The 22,000-nt window shown below is 45.1% G+C and overlaps 2 protein-coding genes across 12 annotated transcripts in view; one reads left to right on the plus strand and one right to left on the minus strand.

The window, feature by feature from the left end:
• TCP11L1 (t-complex 11 like 1) overlaps positions 1-17,709 on the plus strand; it is a 36,456-nt gene extending 18,747 nt beyond the window's left edge. For all 11 annotated transcript variants that reach the window (XM_069554693.1, XM_069554695.1, XM_069554694.1 and 8 more), the window contains 5 exons: positions 1,939-2,075; positions 4,925-5,121; positions 7,934-8,115; positions 9,951-10,123; positions 13,762-17,709. In XM_069554693.1, the coding sequence (XP_069410794.1) occupies positions 1,939-2,075; positions 4,925-5,121; positions 7,934-8,115; positions 9,951-10,123; positions 13,762-13,964 (892 nt within the window). In that variant the 3' untranslated portion in view covers positions 13,965-17,709. The remainder of the gene's footprint in view (positions 1-1,938; positions 2,076-4,924; positions 5,122-7,933; positions 8,116-9,950; positions 10,124-13,761) is intronic.
• Positions 17,710-19,979: 2,270 nt separating this feature from the next.
• The window catches only part of CSTF3 (cleavage stimulation factor subunit 3), a 69,037-nt gene continuing 67,016 nt past the window's right edge, over positions 19,980-22,000 (minus strand). Inside the window, exon 21 of the mRNA XM_069554689.1 lies at positions 19,980-21,624. Within this exon, the coding sequence (XP_069410790.1) occupies positions 21,422-21,624 (203 nt within the window). The 3' untranslated portion in view covers positions 19,980-21,421. The remainder of the gene's footprint in view (positions 21,625-22,000) is intronic.

Raw genomic sequence — 22,000 nt, forward strand, 5'->3', positions numbered from 1 at the left:
CACTTGTTTAAACTCCTCAGAAGTATTTTCAGTGGCTGCAAAACATCCTTTTTCATAGATATTATTAACTGTTTCTCTGTTAAGATATACAATTAGATCTTGTATAGTTATTTAGTACTTAACCCTGTAGTGAAAACATCTCTGCACAAAACATTTTTCTGTATTTTAGGTTATTTTGTAAAGATAGGTTCTTAAAATGACATTACTGTGTCAGAGGATGTGAACAGTTTTAAGACTCATTGCATGTTAGCAGGCTCCTTTTCAAAAGTTTTATAAGCAAAAAGTTTCATTTCTAGCTTTCTTGACATCATCATGCTATCAATATTCATTACCTAGAAAAATGCCCAGCATTGTAAGGTTACCTGAAGGTTTAGATAGAACATGTTTAAAAGACTGCCTTAAGATAGTTACTGATTTGTTCATTCATTGCACAAGCTCTTACTGAGTACATCTTATGTGTTAGGCTGGTGTTAGTAGAAATAAGATAGTCAGTAACAGCCCGTAATCTAGGCTTCCCTGGTGACTCAGATGGTAAAGAATCTTACGTGAAATTCAGGAGACCCAGGTTCAATCCCTGGGTCAGGAAGATCCCCTGGAGAAGGGAATGGCAACCCACTCCAGTATTCTTGCCTGGAGAATCCCATAGACAGACGAGCCTGGTGGGCTACAGTCCATGAGGTAGCAAAGAGTCGGACACAACTGAGCAACTCAACTTTCACTTTCAAGAGCCATAATCTAGCCAAGTTAAATGCGGAATTCCTTGGAAGAGAGTCCTCTGGGAAGTAGCTTGTAGCAAACTCATCCAAACTCAGATTCCTGCTGGAAGGAGAAGGGACTGGGGAAACTGGTTTTACACCCCCTACCTGAAGGAGGCTGCAGTGGCCGCTTAGCGCCAACCGGTTGTAGCTGTGATGGAATGTGGGCCCGGGTTGTCAGATCTTTTGATTTTTCAAGAGAAACTAGAAATCCCAGCCTTTAAAAACACTGTGAGCACAAAACATGTTTGTGGGTCACTTCTAGCCAGTGGTCTGCCAGCTGGCACTTTCCAGTGGTCCTTGGGTTACTCTAGGTGAGTGCAGGGGCCTGTTGGGAATACTCAAAGGAGAGGCACAAGGCCCTCCAGAAAGTGGGCTGCCGCATGTACTTGGGAGTGGGACAGAGTGGTGGCGGGGAGGGGCCCCGAATTGTGCCTCAGGCCGTGTATCCTTTCCCATACGTGATCACCTTGTGTGTAGGTGAGTTTATTCCGTCGTATGATGTCCTGTCAGCCCCAGAGGGCATCAGGAGATCCCAGGGATGTTTGATCTGACTCTTACCTCTGGGTAGGGCCCCACCTTCTGCAGGTGGGTCACGAGGCAGCAGTGCTGCAGGTGTGGGACAGGCATGCTCTGGAAGGCATCTTTGGTGTCATGTCAGTTTTGCCCATCGGGTGCTTTCAGAGCACAGACTCACAATTATGCTGCCAAAGCTGGAGCATAAAACCTGCCCTGGAACTCAGAGACTAGGGCAGGGGGAGAGAAAGGAGAGAGTCAACTTTCTTTCTCTCCTAGGAAAGGAAATTAACCTGTAAGCTCGGAGACCCCATGGTGAGCTCTGTGCTCTTAACCTCAGTCTGGGGGGCTGGGGCCATTCTTCCTCTGCTGCCGTGAGGGCTGACCTGGAAGCCAAGGAATGAGCTCTGGGCCAGACAGGCAGTGGGGAGAGTGATGTTTGCCTAGGGGCACGGGTGGGATCAGAGAGCAGCTTAAAAATTTGCAGTCCTTTCTTCTAAATTTGTTTTTCTTAATCTGCTTCCTCATGGCTTCTCCAACTTTTCTTGCCACCCTTTCCAGGATGAAAAAACTACCTCAAATCAGCTCACTTCATTTTTTTTTGTTTGTTTTAACAGCAGTGTTTACTTTGCAAGTGCTTAGTGCTAAATCCTCTTATCTCTTCCAGGGCGATTTTTTCAGTGTTGGACCTAATGAAAGTGGACATGGCGAACTTTGCTGTCAGTAGCATTAGGCCACATCTCATGCAGCAGTCGGTTGAATATGAGAGGAAACAGTTTCAGGAGTTCTTGGAGAAGCAGCCAAGTATGTTTAATGTTGTGTGGTGCTTATTTGTTGTCTGTGTGTTTTCCATTTTAGTCACTGTTGCTTGTTGCAAAATGATACTTTCAAAACAAAATGAAAATTTAATATGGGAATACATGTGTGCATGCTAAGTCACTTCAGTCATATCCTACTCTTTGTGACGCTATGGACTGTAGCCCGCCAGGCTTCTCTGTCCATAGGATTCTTCAGGCAAGAATACTGGAGTGGGTTGCCCTGCCCTCCTCCAGGGGATCTTCCAGACCCATGGATCAAACCAGCATCTCTTATGTCTCCTGCATTGGCAGGTGAGATCTTTACCATTGAGCCACCTGGGAAGCCCAGCATGGAAATACAGTAGTCTCATTTGAAGACAGAAAAGCAAGACGTTAGGCCTTGATAACTTAGTTGACAAGCATGAGAACTGTAAGTAGACGAGGAGAATAGAAATTTAAAAGAACAATGAAATCCTAAATTAAATGAATTTTTAATGAAAACATCATCTTGAGGTAAATTGTTTACTTGGCCTTGATTTTAAAAATGTGACAAACCTCTTAGGACTGTTTAGCTCACATTTCTTTTCTCTATGAGGTACATCAAGAAATTTCGCTTTGTTGTGTGCGTAGATCTTCTGGTTTCATAATCAGAAAAGGTTTCATTGTTATGAACGTCTCAGATGACTGCTGGGAACGGTTAACTTCAGAGCCAAATTATGTTAATTTCTAGGGTCCTTTTTTTGGTCTCTGCCTTGGCAGCAGATGGTCTCAGTGAATTGCGGTCTTCAGTTCCAATTTATTATGCATTCCTTTTAGCCTGTAAATTTGCTGGTCACAGATGAAAATGGCAGTCTCTGGATAGATTGTGTAGTCTGATCAAAGTCGTTAATTCAGTGCCCCTGCTTTAATTTAATTTACTATGTACCAGCTTTGCCACTGGAGAAGGCAGTAGCACCCTACTCCAGTACTGTTGCCTGGAAAATCCCATGGATGGAGGAGCCTGGTAGGCCACAGTCCATGGGTGTCGCTAAGAGTCGGACACGACTGAGTGACTTCACTTTGACTTTTCACTTTCATGCATTGGAGGAGGAAATGGCAACCCATTCCAGTATTCTTGCCTAGAGAATCACAGGGATGGGGGAGCCTTGTGGGCTGCCGTCTCTGGGGTCGCACAGAGTCGGACATGACTGAAGTGACTTAGCAGCAGCAGCAACAGCAGCTTTGCCACAGATGACCTCACAGTAAGCCTAGGAGGTAGACACTATTTTTTAAACCAATTTTACAGATGTAGAAATAGGTTTTGAGGGATTTTTGACCAGAACTGATGACCACAGGGCTTTCCCTGGCGGTTCAGTGGTTAAGAATCTGCCTGTCAATTCAGGGGACACAGGTTCAGTTCCCCATAAGGGGAAGATTCCACATACCATGGGGCAGTTAAGCTCACTCACCACAACTTTTGAAGTCTGTGCTCCGCAACAAGAGAAGCCACCTCAGTGAGAGGCCCTCACGCTGCAACTAGAGAAAGCCTGCAAGTACAAAACTGACCCACTCAGCTCTTTTTCTCAACCAGTATTGTACTGCACCTCAGGAGACATCAGGGTTACAGTTTACAGGCTAAAGAGCCTTAGAGTAAGGGTCAGGTGCCAGCAGCCGGGGCCCAGGCCCTGAGCCGGGCAGAGTCACTCGCAGCATGAAAGCCGAGGTTTCCCAGAGCTGGTGGCCTATAGAATGCTGCCTCCAGAGGCTAAAGAGAGAGCAAGGCCCAGAACAGAGAGCTCGGCGTAATCAGCGTGTGGGCAGGACCAGAGGTGTGTCCGGCTGCAGCCGTGAAGAGTGGACTCCAGCCATGCCCTTGACTGCCCGTTTGGTGGTAAGGCGGCCTCCACTGATGGGGCTGCAGCCTGTTTGTGTCCTGTCAGAGGGTTTTTTTTTGCTCCAACAATGTGGACAAAAGCTTCATCTTCTTGCTCTTGTGTCCCTCAGAATCCCTGGTACATTACTCAGCTTAGAAGAGTAGGAAAGCATGCCGGCAGATGTGAGACAATCAAGGTCCCCTCAGTGGGGTGGGGGAGTTTCCCCCAAATGCCACACAGTATGTGCCAAACAGGTGACAGGACTTACCCCGGCAAGGCTGACCGTAAACCAGATTGATAGGAGGCTGAGATCCAGACAAGGACAAGCCTCATTTTCAGTGTGGAGGGTACTTTACACTGGGAGATGCTAGCCAGCATCTCCCCCCATCTGTTCCTGGGCAGGAATTTTTGCGTCTCACCGAGCTGGACTTATCAGAGCTTCCAGCCACATGTCATGCATGAGTGGCTGGGGTGGGAGAGAAAAGAGCAAAAGTCTGAAGGTCTGAGGTGGCAAGACCAGGGTGCATGCGCTGTGTCCGCTGTCGTGGTTAGCCCTCACCGCCGCCTCCGAGGTGGCGCTGGTGCGTGCATGCTAAGTTGCTTGTCATGTCAGACTCTGTGCGACCCTGTGGACTGTATTTTCCAGGCCAGAATACTAGTGTGGGTTGCCATGCCCTCCTCCAGGGATGCCATGCCCTCCCCGACCCAGGGATTGAACCCGTGTCTCTTACGTCTCCTGCATTGGCAGGCAGGTTCTCTACCACTAACGCCACCAGTGCCGGACCTTTCATTATGTTAAGAACCTTGACAGTCAGACAGATTATGATGAACCTAAGGTCACTCAACTGGTAATTGCCTGTCCTGTGATGTAAACCGAGGTCTGTTTGATGCCAAAGTCCATGTTCTGTGCTTTACCACACTTTACCAGGATGATCTTCCCTAAAGTAATTCTGGGAAATGTCTCAGAGTGTTCAGTAACGTTCCGAGTCTTGCTTTTTCACAGATTCCCTGGACTTTGTCACCCAGTGGCTGCAAGAAGCCGCAGATGACCTTATGAGTCAGAAGTATAAAAATGCCCTGCCAGCTGCAGGAGGGGCCGCCGGCTCTGGGGACGGTCCCCGGCTAGATCCCGTGGCCGTCCAGAATTACGCGTACCTGAAGCTTCTGAAGTGGGACCACCTCCACCGACCCTTCCCTGAAGTAGGTGCTCCCGGGCAGGCTGACTGCTCATTTCTTTCTTGTACTGCTGAACTTCTGAAAAATAATAGTTACAACTCACATAGCAGAAAGTTATTCCTTTGTAAACCGTGTAATTCCTGGGATTTTAGTACATTCACACAGTTGTGCTTCCATTACCGCTGTTTCATTTCAGAACATTGTCATCACCCGAAAGGAAACCCCGGACCCGTTAGCCGTCACTATTCTCCCTCCTCCCCTCACCCCTTGGCAACCTACTCTCTGTCTCAATGGATTTGGCCTATTCTGGACTTTCTGTTTAAACAGAATCATACAATATTGGCCGTTCATGTCTAGCTTCTTAGCATAAAATTCATCCATGTTGTAGCGTGTATCAGTACTTCATTCCTTTTGTTTTTTTAAACTGTGGTAAAATATATGTAAAGTTTACCCCCACCCCCCGCCTTGTTTCTTTGATTGAACCCTTTGGCCTGTGGAATCTTAGTTCCCTGAGCCAGGGGTGGAAGCCCCACCCACTGCCTTGGAACGCAGAGTCTTAAACTACTGGGGAAAGTCCCTACCATCTTTAAGTGTACAGTTCTGGGCATTAAATGCGTTCATGTGACTGCGGAGCCATCACCACCACCCGTCTACAGAGCCAGCTGAAGCTCTGTGCTCTTTAAGCACTGACTCCTCCTTCCAGTCCCCTCCTGTCTCCTCTGTGTTTCTGGATCTGACTGTTCTAGGTGCCGCGTATGAGTGAAACCACACACTGATTTGTCCTTTTGTGTCTTGCTTGTTTCACTTAGTATACTGTCTTCAATGTTCATCCACGATGTTGCTCGAGTCCGCACTTCTTTCTGAGTCTGAATCTGTCCCATTGTGTGGCTCACCCCATTTTGCTTCATTCATCAGCTGATGGACACTTAAGTTGTCTCCACTTTTAGGCTCTTGTGAACTGTGCTGCTCTGAATATTTGTGTACAAGTTTTTGTCTAGACATGTGTTCCCACTTCCCTTAGGTATGTACCTAGGATTAGAACTGCTGGGTCACGTGGTGACTCTTTGGCGCTGCCAGACGGTTTTCCAGAGTATCTGCCTCGTTTTGTAATCCCACCAGGAGTGCGTGCAGCTGCTAATTTATGCTGCCGAGCATCTGCCCTGTTTTTACTCATCCTGATGAAAACCCTAACTCAGCGATGTTGCTTTTCAGTTTTATCTAAAGAAACTGCTTCTCCTTCCATGCAGAGCCATGGTTTTTTTTTCTTTTTTGTATGTTTTTTACAATAAGTGCTTCTAACTGCCAGAACCCCTTAAGGAGATGACTAACAAGGGATTCCCCAGCAAATAGGTGGTTTGGTGTCTAGACCCCCCTTCTTTTTTGAGGGCACTCAGGCTGCTTATCTCTAGCCTTCAATCCTGCTACTTCTCTAATTTTCTTTCTCAGTTCCTTATTTTTCCTTTTAAGATGTTGTGAGCCTGAGTTTTCACCTCTTGCCTCTGAGTTCCCTGTTTCATGCCAGACCAAGCTCTAAAGAGCGTGTTGAACTAAGGGTGGGGGAAGACTCCTTCCTGAAGAGTCACAGACTCTTGTAGATGTTTTGCTTGAAAAATTGCTGTGGGGAAAACAGTGTTTTCATAGGGGATAGGTATCCTCAGAATTGATCCTTGGAAATTTTTTTTCCCCCACCATAGGTAAGAAGTGGATTTATTTAAAGAGAAACACACTCCCCAGACAGAGTATGGAAGGCCTGAGCAGCCCAGAAATATGGCGTGATAGTTTTTATGGGCTGGGTAATCACATTGGCTAATGAATGGGAGGATTTGCATCCTAAACCCAAGGACTACATACTGCTAGGAGGCTTCAAAGCAAGGACGCTGCTGCCATGTAACAAAGTGAAGTCAAAACAGGGACTGGTAAAGCCTCTCTGTTTGACAGTAGAGGAGTATCAGCCTTCAGAGATGGTTTTCACTTCGCAGAGAGAATTCTGGGCTAAGACTCCACATTGTTAACGTCCTGATTTTGTGCATTGGTTTCTTATAGCAAGGCCGGTCCTTAAACTTCATTTGGTTAATCTATAAAAACTCAGATCGGATATCGTATCCCCCCCAGACTCTCCGTTGCCCTTTCCCTCACTCCACACAGGGGACTTTGGCCCGGCTGGACCCAGGCCTGTCCGTAACATGGGGACACCATCATGGAAGTTCACTCACTGGCTGCTTTCCGTGTGGCTTTGGGTTACCTGTCATTCCTGCTTTTCCTATCGACAGTTAGTTTTTCTCTTTTTTTATTTACTCCCCAGTTCTTGAGAGCCTCCCTTGTGCTGGATGCTGAGGGGGATACGGAGGTGAAGAAATACATCTCACCCCTCCTTCGCTCTGGTGCCCGGGATAGAGTGGATTTATTGAGTTCTGGCTCTGCCAGCTGCTTTATATACATGGTCTTTTTCCATCTTTATTTATGTTTTACTTTTATTGAAGTATAGTTGACTTACAGTGTTGTATTAATTTCAGGCAAAGTGAATCAGTTATACATACACGTGTATCTACTCTTTTTTTTACATTCTTTCCCCATGTAGGTCATTACGGAGTATTGAGTAATTAATTCCCTGTGCTATACAGTAGGTCCTTATTAGTTACCTATTTTATCTATACTAGTGTGTACATGTCAATCCCAATCTCCCAACTTGTCCCGCTCCCCTTTGCTCATCTTTAAAACAGCCCCATGAGGGAGGAATCCCCGTTTTGCATAGTTGTGGGGGCTGTGGCCACATCGCCCTCTGCTGGTCACAGCTTGAACCTGCAGCTCAGGATGATTTCTGTTGTATTCATCGCAGACGGTTTTGATGGACCATTCTCGCTTCCAAGAGTTCCAGCTCCAGCTGGAGCAGCTGACCGTCCTGGGGGCCGTGTTGCTGGTCACGTTCAGCATGGCAGCCCCAGGGATCGCCAGCCGGGCTGACTTCGCCGAGAAACTCAAGATGATTGTAAAGATACTGCTCACAGACATGCATCTGCCGTAAGTGGCCAAGAGCTGTGGGGGAGGGTCTTCAATGGATGGTGCGAGGCGGAGGGTGGCAGGGAGCAGGCTTGGGTGGGGGTTCTGCGGCGTGAGACAGAATCAGGGCCTCTCACCAGGGACCGAGGAAAGCTGGCTCTCCAGTGCCCTGCAGAATTTATTCAGGGTCACACGGTCAAAGTTAGAGTCAACTCTAGGGTTGCTGAACAAGGCTCTGGGACGGTAGCTTTTAAATGTTTGTGACCAGGACATCTAGTAAAGAAATCTGTCTTCCATGGCGACAGTGCACACTTGATCACTCATGTAACTAAAACAGAAACTTCAGAAGTGAACTTACCCAGCTGTGCTGGACACTTCCTGATATTTCTATTATGTTCTTGCTCCATTAAAAAAATACATTGCTTATTATCCAGTGTTACCCTACATTCACTACCAACTAACAGTTTTGTCAACGCAGTCCTGGGGAAAGGTCAAATAAGAACCAAATTGCATTCTTCCAGTGTGTATGAATGTGATTGCAGTTTTTTGCCCTTTGCATACTTCTCATAGACGTTCTGTGCTGGGTGTGAATGGGTTATTTATCAACCAGCCGCAGTCCCCGCTTGTGTGAGGGCAGCTGCTGTGAGTGCTTCTGCAGTAAAGTCAGGTTAGGTGATTGGTGTGGTTTCCACCTTTTGGAATGGTTCTAAATAAAGCTGCTAATGATAAAGAACCCACCTGCCAGGGCAGGAAGACAGAAGAGATGTGGGTTCAATCCCTGGGTCGGGAAGATCCCCTGGAAAAGGGCATGGCAGCCCACTCCAGAATTCTTGCCTGGAGAATCCCACGGACAGAGGAGCCTGGTGGGCTATAGTCCGTAGGGTCACACACAGTCGGACACGACTGAAATGATTAAGCACTCACACAAATAAAACTGTATCTGATGAGGTCCAACTTAGAGGATTCTTCAAGTGGAATGTCCACAGACCTCCTCCTCCTTACAAAGTGGAGAAACTGGCTGCTGAGTTTGCACACAGCCTGAGTGTGTTCAGTGCCACGAGGGGTGTATACATGAGTCGTGACCTGGGCCTCAACAGCCGTGACTCAGGCCTGCAGGGTGTTTGCTGAGGCGAGGCCTGACCTGCGGCCCTTGCACAGGTGTAGCCCTGGGCTATTGCCCAACTCCGCCACCAGTAAAACTGCTCTGTCACAGCTCCCGAGGAGTGGGGCCTGTCTGGCGCTCCCTCAGAAGGCCAGCCCCGGCGTATCCACCCTGGCCCCAGCGTCGAGTCCCAGGGCTCAGACGTTTGCTCTAGATCCAGGACAGAGGTGATTGCTTTCTTAGAAAACACCCAGCACCACGAGGGCTCCCCCCAGAGATGTCAGGGGAGCCCGGAAGCCCCGGGAAATCGAGGTGTGAATTTCAACTTTAAGGTTTCAGTTCCGTTTATTCTTCAAAAGTAGTTAATACACCGTGTTTCAAAAGCTAAACAGACAGAGTGGTGTTCAGTGAAAAGTTTGTCTCCCGCTACCACATTTCTGGTTGTTGGTGTTGCTCCAGAGGTGTCCAGGGCAGGCCTCGGTCAGTTCCAGCCTTATTTCATCACAGATGTGAGCGAGAAGTTGGGTTTTAGATTGTTAGACCAGGTATAACCTGAGCCCTCCCCTCCCCTTTCTCTTAGAAGCTCCCCAAGTTGGGTGGACACGGTCTGAGAGGCTTGGGGCAGGGAAGGGTCACAGTTTCCCCCTGAACTGGCCAGTCTACAAATGGGTCGCGGGGGCTGGGGGCTGAGGGGACCGTGCACTCGGTTCACGGGCCCTCCCTTCTGTGCTTCTCCTTCCCTTGTCGGCTCAAGCTCCTTCCACCTGGAGGACGCCCTGACTGCTGTCGGGGAGAAGGTCTGCCTGGAGGTGAGCAGCTGCCTTTCCCTGTGCGGCCTCAGCCCCCTCACCACGGACCAGGAGGCCGTGCTCAAGGGTCAGATCCAGGCCGTGGCCAGTCCTGACAACCCCATCCGCAGGATCGTGGGTACGTCTGGGGGGAATCGGGGCTGGGGATGTTCCTGCGATGGGCTGGTGGACATTGTGGAGGGTTTGATGGATGATGAGTGCTGATGGGTGGGGAGAGGGATTAATCAACACCGTGTGGTGAGGGCGACCCCAAGTTTCGGACAAGCGACCGGCAGCCAGCACTGTCTTGAGGGCTCTGGCTTTGGAATCCGGGTCTTGGTTCAGAACCCTGCTCTAGCACCGTGCAGTAGTGGGAAATATCTGTGCTGGTCTCTGCGCCTGGTTCCTGGCACAGAGCTCCTGAGACTCTGGTGGTTTCCTCTGTGAGAAGAGCACTGGGAGCACCTTTTATTCAAATATTTAGTCTTTTCCCCAGTTCCTGGTCCAGAGCTCCTGCAGCCTTTGGAATTTCCTGGGTTTGGGGAGCATCTTTTGTTCTGAAGAGGTGACTCTTTGGACTCCCTCTTGGGGGCTGGTCCCCCAACAGGCCAAGCCATGATTAGAAGTTTGGAACTTTCAGCCCTACCCTCCGTTCTCCAGAGAGAGAGGAGAAGAACTAGAAATGCCTGCAAGATGAACCCTTCGTGAAAATCCCAGAAGTACAGGGTTTGGAGAGCTTCTGGATGCGTGAGCATATCCATGGAGTAGGGCGGGTAGTCCCTTGCAAGGGATGACCCTTGCATCCCTGCTGCACGAGAATGGAGGTTCTGGTCCTCGGAATTCTCCCCGCCTCACCTCATGAGTATCTTCACTGTTCACTTGTATCCTTTATCAGAGCCTTTATTAAGTAATAAACTGGTTAAACCTCCCTGAGTTCTGTGAGCTGCTCTAGCAGATCACAAATCCACGGGAAAGGATGCCATGTGAACCTCTGATGTATAGTCAAGTCAGACAGAAGTGGTGGGTGACCTGGGGACCTACTCCTCGTGGTTGGTGTCTGATGTGGGCATCAGTCTTGTGGGCCTGAGCCCTTAACCTGTGGGAACAGAGGCTATGTCCAGGTGGTGTCAGAACTGAGTAAGATTGTGGGACACCTAGCTGGGGTCACAGACAATTGCTTGGTGGTGGGAACCCCTCTCCCCAGATCTGGAGTCAGAAGTGTTTTGAGGGGCTTCCGTGTTGGCTCAGATGGTAAAGAAGTCTGCAGTGCAGGAGACCCAAGTTTGATCTCTGGGTTGGGAAGATCCTCTGGAGGAGGGCATGGCAACCCACTCCAGTATTCTTGCCTGGGAATGCCCATGGACGGAGGAGCCTGGTGAGCTGGAGTCCACGGGGTCGCGCAGAGTCCGACACGACTGAAGTGACTTAGCACATGTGCCTGGTGGTCCAGTGGTTAAGACTGCACCCTTCCAGTGCTTCCATTGCTTGGGGCACAGGTTTGATCCTGGGTTGGGGAACTAAGATCCCACATACCACAAGGCACAGCCAAAAGAAAAAGAAACACAAAACAAAACCCGGAAGTGTTTTGGACGTTGTAGGGGGGCAAGGGTGAGGAGAAGCACAGCTGTAGTACAAGACTAGGATGGGTTTTCTGTGCAGGTACTTACTGTGTAGCTTGAGCAAGTGATGTGATACTTGAGATTCATCGTCTCTAAAAAGCGAGTAATACCAGCACCTCTAGGGCTGCTGAGAGGACTGCAGGTGATCATATTAAATATAACTAAGGTCCTTCCTGCCAAACTTGGCAGCACATAGTGAGCACTCTGCAACAAGTCGCAATTATTAAAACTATTACTGTGCTATGTGAGCTATTCCTTTCCATCATCACTGGTTGATTCTGTTCACTGGTTGATCCAGGAACACATCTAATATTTAATTTTTAGGATTATTGTTATTTGATTGTGAAGTCCTTCCTCAACTTCTTTATGAAATCAGATAGCTGTTCATCTTATAAAATAATGAAAAGTTAGCAGGCTTCAGGCAAAAGCAGAATGATCCGTGGGTATCAGATTCTGAGTAGAGGCGGAGCCAGCGAGATGGCTGTGCTGCTAATGCTAGCACTTGTTTTTCTTTATTCCTAGGTAATATTTTATGATGGAGAAGGACATGGCAACCCACTCCAGTAGTCTTGCCTGGAAAATTCCATGGACAGAGGATCCTGGTGGGCTACAATGCATAGGGTCACGAAGAGTTGGCCGCTACTGAGTGACTGAGCAAAATATTTTATGAAAAGAAAGAAAGTCCCTCAGTCCTGTCTGACTCTTTGCAACCCCGTGGTCTGTAGCCCGCCAGGTCCATAGAATTCTCCAGGCAAGAATACTGGAGTGGGTTGCTATTCCCTTAGCCAGGGCATCTTCCTGATCCAGGGGCTGAACCCAGGTCTCCTGAGTTGACAGGCAGATTCTTTACCATCTGAGCTACCAGGGAAAGTGAAAGTGAAGTCGCTCAGTCGTGTCTGACTCTGCGACCCCATGGACTGTAGCCTACCAGGCTCTTCTGTCCATGGGATTTTCCAGGCAAGAATGCTGGAGTGAATTGCCATTTCCTTCTCCAGGGGATCTTCCCGACCCAGGGATCGAACCCGGGTCTCCCGCGGCGCAGGCAGACGCTTTACCGTCTGAGCCACCTGCCAAAACTAGAATGTTGTCAGAAGTGGTATATAAAAAGAGAGTGACATGAATCAGTGTTTTTTCAAATATTAGATTTTTCCACCCCAGGCCTGCCTTAGTTACAGTTTCATCTTTGGATTCCTCAAGGGGAGCCTCCTGCTGTTGCAGGGCCCTCGGACCCTCAAGACCATTGTCGTCAAGTGGGGTGTGGATGCGGGAAGGAGCTGAGAGGAGACCGCTGGCTACCAGGCTGCTCCCTTGGTTCTGCCAGCTAAGTTGTTTAGTCACAGCCAGTGGGGGTGTGTTACTGGGATCCAAAGAGTGTCAGTCAGTCACACCGGAGAAGGTTCCCTAGTTGAGGGGGGCATGAAGTTTGAAAACGCTTATTCAATATAAATGCCCCTGTTGCTTTTGTAATAAAATCTGCAAGGTTGCGGCTTGCACACACTCTTTTGGCAGCTGAGGCTACACAGGAAGGTACAGCACTATCATGGGGTGAGGGTGGGGGGCTAAGAAAGCATCAAACTAAGTGATTCCAGGGAGTAGGACAAGCTGCCCTCAGCTGCGTGAGCTTCACTGCAGGCCGTGGACAAGGAGGCTCAGGCTTCTCTCATGGGGCTTTGTGGGAAGCACTAGGCCTCAGGTTAGCAGTGCTGGAACCGTCTTTCTTCTCCTCTTTTTGGAACTTGTATTTCTTGCTTCGTTTTTCCTCCCACTTTTTATGTGAGCTTCAACAGTGGCTCATGTTGGTCTCTTTGCGCCTTGCTCCTCTGAGAGCAGAGCTTGTCAGCACCCTAGACTCTCCTTAATCATCCATACGTTTATCCTTGCTTTCCAAGTATATAATTTGGGACACTGCCTAGAGGCCGGGTCTCCAGCTGGCAGGCACTGGGTGTAGGGAGAGAGCGACCGACAAGAGGAGCATGGTCCCACCCCGTGGAGGGAACATCACCGAAGAGATGAATGTTCAGAAGTGGGAGGTGCCCCAGGGTGATCAGGGAAGACTTTCTCAAAAAGGTGATGTTTAGGCTAACAACTGAAGCATAAACAGAAGTCCGTAAAGTCGCTCTGACTAGGAAACAAACATCTGCTTTCTCTTCAATCACAGATTCCCGAATCCTGACCTTCTTAGACACCTACCTTGCCTCAAGTCATCAGAAGCCATCGCCCATAGCCCCTGGGGGATTGGGTCCGATTCAAAAAGAGCTGGAGGAAGTTGCCGTTAAATTCGTGCGCCTGGTCAACTATAACAAGATGGTGTTCAGTCCCTACTATGATGCGATCCTCAGTAAGATCCTCGCCAGATCCTAACACGTATAGTCCCTGTAGCAGCAGTATTACTTGCTCGACCTGTTCTCAGCTGTGATGTGGCTTTGGAAAATGGCTATTTAGTACATTTCTGTTTAATAGCACTGATTCCAAAAGGAAGAATATTGTGTATCAGTGTTGAGAAGACTTGTTGGAAAATGCACTGAATTCTCTTTTGGGGTTTGTATTTATGAGTGCAAGTTTACAAATCAGAGAGGCTGTTGTCCTGAGTTTCATAGGTAGCACTCAGCTTTTACCAGGGCTGCCCTGTGTCTCCACCCCCAGTGTAGCATGGTCGGAGCGGCCTGTCTCTCCCTGGAGTCTGAGACCGCTCTTCTGCCATCTGGGTGGTTTTTCTTCTAGACACCCGAGAGTATCTGACAGCCACCCCCGAGTGAAGAAGGCAAGCCATGATGCCTTTATTTATTTATTTATTTTTTTCATGATGCCTTTAGACTTGTCCCTCTCTGGCACAGCCTGCCCCTCCTCCCTTCAGGTATTTTATGTTAGAAGAACTTTATAAATCTTACTGCCTCCCATCTGCCCCCCTCGGCCCCCAGTTATTTATTGCTCTCTCCCCTCCTGGCCTAGCCAGAGCCTTAGAACCTTTCATTCTAGTTGAGTTATTAATATTTGATTTAAAAAAGCTTCCTCTTTTGTACGAAATTACTTCCGAACCTGGATGATAGTGTTTATGGGATGTAGAGAAAGGAAAATTCTTTGATTTTTATGTCTTGAAAGTTGAGGAATTTTTAAAAAAATACTATGTTAGTGTAATATAAAAGAAGACAGATATTGGAAGTTTTTACTGAAAAGTTCACTCTGATACAACACCTCGAGGTATTGACTGAATTTGAATTCCAGAATTGGATTGAAGTGTTTTCAGATAAAATACCATAAGCTCACTTACTTCTCAGGTAATGAAGTTATAGGAAATCTTTGGTTTTTGAGCAGTATTTATCTAGGAACTTGAGTGACCAGAGTTCCTGACATATCCTGTGGCTAAAAGGGTAGCTTGGGGTCTCATAGATGACCTGTTTTGTTAAAAAATAAATGTGTATCTTAGATTGGGACGTTATGTGAGAAAGCGAACTGTGAAGTCATTGGGGTGATCCCCAGCTGCCAGAACCACAGGGGTGGCGTCATGCAAGGAACCCCTTCATTCAAGCCCAGAAGGGCAGGGGTGGAGCTGGGGACAGGGTTGGGGAAACATCCACCCTGTGGACCACCTAGTGATACCAGGTTCCAGAGGAGCTACTGGTTATACTGGGAGGGATGTGATTTCTCCATCTGTTGGCTTCAGACTGCATTCTAATATTTTTACTTGCAGTCAGAAATGTATGCTGGGTTCCATGGTCAGAGGTCATATTAATAAAGTTCAGTCTCAAGGACAAATCCTCCCTGGTTTCCTGGGAAGAGGTTAAAGGCTCAGGAAGTAGAACTTCTAAAGAATAAAACCACACCTTCTGTAGCGCCTTCAGTGAGGCCGCCTCTGGAATTGTTCCTGGAGGTCAGGCTGCTGTGGTCGTAGAGAATGAGGCAGTGGGTGGGGTGGGGAGGGCGCTCTGGCTTGCCTCCACCTCAGTGTTCAGGGGTGTCCCACCCCACCCAAGGATGTGGGAGAGGGGTGTAACCCCCACAGATGCAGGGCGGGTCACCACCTCCTGTGGTCATTTTCCCTAAATCTCGAGTTCTTCATTCTGCTTTCTTTTGTAAGAATTAACTCTTAGATTTCTTTTCCCCCTCATGGGTTCCTACATGGATAGAGTGACGTTTGGACAGTTTGAAATCTTGATGCCCATGTAACAGGGAGCTTCACAGACTCCTGTGGCTCCCACTACCTCAGTGTCCCCGGTGGAATTCTACAAGAGCCAGAATGAAGACGGTGAAGTTCAGAATCACGATATTCATATTGAATCATTTTGCTGTTGCTCTTTGACGATAAGTGAGCTAGTTTTTCTTCCTGGAATCTCATAGGATTATCACTAAGGGCCAGGAAAATTTGCTTAGTTATTTAGTCACTCAGGAAATGTCTGCTAAGCATCTACTTAAAACTCCCCCACCACAGGGTATTTTGTCCCTCCAAGACAAAATACCTTTGGCATATAAATTATCCTTCAAAATTGAACTGGTTTTATATATATACTGCATGTTGATTGGATTTGACATGGTTTCCTGCCTAAAAGGGTTTGTGGAAAACATATCTTTAGGGAAGTGCTGTTTATTTGGCAATAGTACTTCACTACCAATGGGTAGAATGCGCCTTGAGAGCTGGGTTGCTATCAGCAGGTCAGTTTAATTTCTCTGATAGTTTCCTAAATGAGTGAGTGAGTGAGTGAGTGAATAAATGTCTAGAAGTCAGCTGTCAATTGATTAGGTGACTAGTGGGTGGGGTCTCCCTGTATGTATTTTTCTTTTTTTAACCTCATTAATTCTAAAGCAAGCTGTAAAATGTGATGTAATGTAACCTTATAAATATACTTCAGGTAAGAGTTACACTGTCTTACTGATTAATGCAGTGGACAGGTATATAGGAACTTTTTCTCTGTGAAGAAAAGTTATTAAAAAGTTTGACTCAATAGGCATATAACATGCACAGTACTGGCTGACAATTCTGAATGGCTTATTTAGCAGTTCTGTTTTTGTGGCTTATTTTAATTTCTCCAAAGTCTTAAGATTCCTGGGAATAGAGCAGCCTAATTTCCTGCTGAATTTCAAGGGAGTGAATTAGGTGTTTGCGGTTTGATTTCCAGTGATCTTTTGACATGCCCTGACTTGTATGTAATTTGTATTTCTTTTGAGGCAGAATAGTAGACTGGGAAGACTAACAGCGGTCAAGAAACCAGAGTTCTAATCCCATTTCTGTCATGTGACTAGCTGGAGCAAATCAGGACCCATTTCAATACCCATAAAATGAAAGGACTAGAAAAGGGCCTTTCAAGTCTGACATTCTGTGATAAATTTGACTGGAATAACTGAAGTAGACTGTGGTCAGATTGTGCAGAAAGATCCTGACTTAGAGGAAGATCTGGGTTGAGTCTTTCCTCTGTTGCCTTCTTGCAAGGTTCGGTGGTAGTGGGCCATTCTGCCTTCAGTTCAGTTCAGTTCAGTCGCTCAGTCGTGTCCGACTCTTTGCGACCCCATGAATCGCAGCACGCCAGGCCTCCCTGTTCATCACCATCTCCCGGAGTTCACTGACTCACATCCATCGAGTCAGTGATGCCATCCAGCCATCTCATCCTCTGCTGTCCCCTTCTCCTGCCCCCAATCCCTCCCAGCATCAGAGTCTTTTCCAATGACAAGAATACTAATTCACACTTCCTGTGAGGATTAACTTTGATAATGGATATTAGAATGCTTTGTACACACAAAAGAACCATAAATGGCTTTATTAGCAACAAAGGAGAGTATTCTAACCTTTTTGCCTGTGGGTGATGACAGATTTGACTGCCGGTGCCCAGCCTCCTTCAGTCAAGCACGTTTTACAGGCCTATAGGGAAGGTTTTCCTCCCATCCTGTCCAAGACTGTTATTTTCTTTTATCATCTCTTCTGTACCAGAGCTGCAATCTTACTTCTTTTATATGCTGCCACTCACCTGCGCTCCAGTGATTTCTCACTTCCACCTCCATGTTATTTGAAGTAAATGAATGGATGACTGAATGGTAGTGGATGATAGGCTATGAAACTCATATTAAAAGGCAATATCTCATTGAAAACCTAAATAAAGAATTACAATGATGTTTGCAATTGTGTATTTATATTGGGTTTTATATACCTATTTTAATGGTTTACATTTTTTTTTAATGGTTTGCTTTTTATTAATTTTTCAAAGCACCTTCATGGGACAGGGAAAGGGGAAACTTTTAAGCCTGAAAATCCTCTATTAACCTATCGAATGTTCACTGATACTTTCAGAAAAAGCTAGAGTACTAGAAATGTGTCAGAAACTTGAGCAGGCAGAATTTTACTTAAAACTGCCTTTAGTGTGGATTTCTGTCTTACCTATGTTGCCTTCTGAACTAACTTATAGTTGAGAAGGCCTGATCTGATGGAATTTCACTTAATTTAGAAATCAGTTGTGTCTGGCGTTGGTATCAATAGTCAGACTTCACCATTTTTTGTATTTGTTTTATCTGAACTAAGCTTAGCTTCCCTGGTAGCTCAGGTGGTAAAAAATCTGCCTGCAATGCAGGAGACGTGGGTTTGATCCCTGGGTAGGGAGAAGGAAAGGGCGACCCATTCCAGTATTCTTGCCTAGGAAAATCCCATGGACAGAGGAGCCTGGCATGGGCTACATGGGGTCACAAAGAGTCAGACGTGACTTAGTGACTAAATAACAACCTATCTGAACTAAACATTGAGAATCTTTAAGTGCAACTTTTGACTTAAAAGCAACCTTAAAATCAAAGTAACACTTTTTTTTCTTTCGCATTCTCATTGCCTCTGCTTTCTAAAGTACTGCCTGCTGTGGGCTCAAAGCAGAAATTTGGTCATGTCTTGGACAGGGAAGAAAATTTAGTACAAAGAATTGGTTTTTTTAACTTTTATTCCCAGAGCTGATAAGCTAACTTCTGTTAAATATTTAAAGTTTTACCAAAATCAGTAATATGGTAACTGAGTTTTGTTAACCTGCCATGAATTAACCATTCAAGAATTCTGAAATTTGTATTAAATAAAATATAACTGCACTTGCTGAACATCACAGTCAAGTAAGAACTACCAACTTTAATGAAGTTTGCTTTGGGAATTGAAATGTAAAAACCAAAATTTATGAACATGGTGATTTTAATTTTACTATCATGCACATCAACTCTTAGTTTTACATATTAAGTATATGCCAGTAGAGGATTATAAAATTACCAAATAAATTCATAATTATCCCCCAAGGTCAGCATGCTGACAAAAGTGGTTTTATATTTTCGTTCTTTTCCAGTAGTACAATTTGATCACGTTTATATTTACTTGAGCTGTAACCTTTTACTTTATGTGGCTACATAGATAAAACCTCTTGTTTGAAATTTAGTGCTAAAAGCCAGAGTTTGACTGATTTTTGTTTAGGAAGGATGTATGGTCCTTAAATTTTATCCAGTTCTAGAATTGTGGGGAGATGCTATCATTGTTTTTATGAAGAGGAGAGATATGAATATCTTTTGGTAATTTCTCTGCTTCCAGCAATATGGATATATGAATACTTGGACATGTAGGATTGGCTATATATACCACAGGAGTCTGCACGTAGAGTTCCAAAAGTGAGTTCAGGTTTCTAACATCATGCTACTTGATGTTAGATGAAGGAATTATCAAACATTCACACAGAATCACACTAAAAACCAAAAGGTATATATATAGACAGAACATTAAGTTCTACATATATATACACATACATATATATATAGAATATTCAGAAAGTTTTCTTAATAATTTATTTGAAGTTTAAATGTCATATAATTTCTAGGGGAAAAAAAATCTTAGAAATAAATGCAGTAGGAGCAATTATAATACATATAAATGGCCTTAACAGTCCTTAGTCCCCAGAGAAGGCAATGGCAACCCACTCCAGTGTTCTTGCCTGGAGAATCCCGGGGACAGAGGAGCCTGTTGGGCTGTTGTCTATGGGGTCACACAGACTCGGACACGACTGACGTGACTTAGCAGCAGCAACAGTTCTTAGTAGCACTTTTCACCAAGGTAGGTAGGGGCATGTACGTGTGTTTTCTTGTTACAATGCTTAAAAAAAAAAAAAAACGGCTCATTTTCCTTGCATAATCATATGGCTTTGTTTGCTCATATGGACACACTCTTACAGACCATTACAGGTATTTGAAATCAGTTTGTCTTCTTTAATACACTACCCAATGATAGCACTCCAGGAAAGATTCCATCTCTCTCTCTATTTTAAAGTCTGCTATATGGTACTACTTGTGCCTTTCAGATTGTATTGTTGATAACCATGATATTAAAAAGAAAACCCACACAGCTTAAAAATGATACTTAACAAAATCTGAGGTAGAGCTGACTTTTTAAAGGAAATTTTACTCAGCTTTATTGGTAAAATACTGGATACACACTTTTGATCAACTTAGGTAAGTATAACCTTGCTACATATAATTTATATGAGAAACTGATATAACTTTTCTTCATTTGTAGAAATATTTGAAGCTGAAATTAAATCACAGTTGAATTCAAATTCTAAATTGTGTACCCAGTATGTAAGATTGTCCCTTTATAGCCTTACTACTTTTCCTCTTTGTTTTGTGGGGGGCGGTCCCTTATTTTTAGCCTTTATTCTGAATCACAAGCACAAGCCTCAGGGCTCAACTTGTTTTTGGTCTAGTTTCCTAAAAATGAGCCTAGAGGAGGTAATGCTCCTAACAAAGAGCAAAACAATTCTTCGGACTTACTTTTTAAGAATAAATTTTTGCTCACTGTAATCAGTTTTTGGTTACTTGGCCACAGTTTAATTTTTTTTTGATAGGTTAAGAAGTGGATTTATTCAGAGCAAAACACACTCCACACACTGGACCATCGCAGAGGGCCAGTGCAGCCAGCCAATAGTTTTTCTTTAATGCTATCTTTGTTTAGCGCTTGAAAAAAAAGTTCTTGAACACTGAAATACATGTGAGAGCAAGACAGTGAGTGAGTGATTAAAGGAACACCCACACTTATGTCACTTTTAAGAGAGACGAAAGATAAAATATCTCAGTCTCCCTCAGATTTAATTTGGGGAAAATGCATTCATATTTGAGGATTTCTAAAATGTTTAATTTACCTCTTAAAAATGGATCCTTCATGTTTCCAAACAGTAGCAAAAAAGACCAGGAAAGGACAATAGTTGTATATATGGTAAATACAAGGTGACTTTTCTTGTATTGTTGACATTTCTTTTTAAACTGTATTGGCTAAATAACATAAGCTGCTATTTCAAATGTGAAGGAAAGCAGCACCAGGAGACAGGACTTTTTTTGAGATCCTTTTATTTTTTAAAGGATTGTTTTAAAATGTTAAACTACAAAACCGATTCCATACATTCTGCCATAAATAAAACGAACAATAAGGCAGGACTCTACATAAGCAAACCAAAAACAGCTGTTTTCAGAAAATGTGATAAAATGCTTTACAATCATAAGCCATCCAGTTTTAAAAATAAAACTGTTGAAAACCCACAAGTCTTCAAGTGGTACATACAAGACACCCTTGAAGCAGGAACAAATGTGGTTCTGCCACTTAGTACTGTTCTCACACTTTTTTGAAAACCTAATTCTGCTTAGAGCATAGGTCTGTTCCAAACCCTAAAATTCACGTAGATTGGTTGGTTGTTCTCGAGAACCATATGATAGAGGCACCAATGACAATACAACTTTGTTTCCAAGAACCTTGTAACAAAGCATTGTCTCTTTAAACATATGACTTAGAGGCAAAAGGATAAGAGTTTTCTTCCGAGGCAGGAGCTACACCTGCTTCACCGAATTCGCTTCTGCTGCCTTGCTCTGTAAATGTCATGGACGGGGGGAACCACAGCTCCCTTTTCCTCATCTTCATCTGAATCCTCGTTGGGCCTTTTGACAGCCTTCGTGAGCACTGCATTACTTTCCACTGGGCCATTGCCTTCTACAGCTAGCTCTGGGGCTCCTCCGGTAATGATCCTCACAGCTTCTTCAACTGCTATTGAAGCAAAACAGAAGGACTACTGGAGGGTGTTGACAAGTATGCTACTGTGTCATTCACTTGGTTATACAGCAGAAACTAACACAACATTGTAAAGTAACTCTAGCCCAATTTTTTTTTTAAAAAGTATGCTGTGAAGGAATACATATGTACTACTTTGGGTACTTTATCATTTTGTAGCCTCCTATTAGCAAATTCTGAGATAGTACCACTGATACTAAATAAAGACAAAAAACTAAGGTTAAAATTAATAAAGTTTTCATAAGCAATATCTGATAGTGCATGTTCACATGAATAGAAAAGCTTTTTATGATATTTTTCTTAGTAGAATTAGAACATGAACTGGCCTCTCTGTACCAAAGAGGGTTTGGAC

Source organism: Ovis canadensis, chromosome 15, assembly GCF_042477335.2.
Source record: "Ovis canadensis isolate MfBH-ARS-UI-01 breed Bighorn chromosome 15, ARS-UI_OviCan_v2, whole genome shotgun sequence".
Classification (NCBI taxonomy): domain Eukaryota; kingdom Metazoa; phylum Chordata; class Mammalia; order Artiodactyla; family Bovidae; genus Ovis; species Ovis canadensis.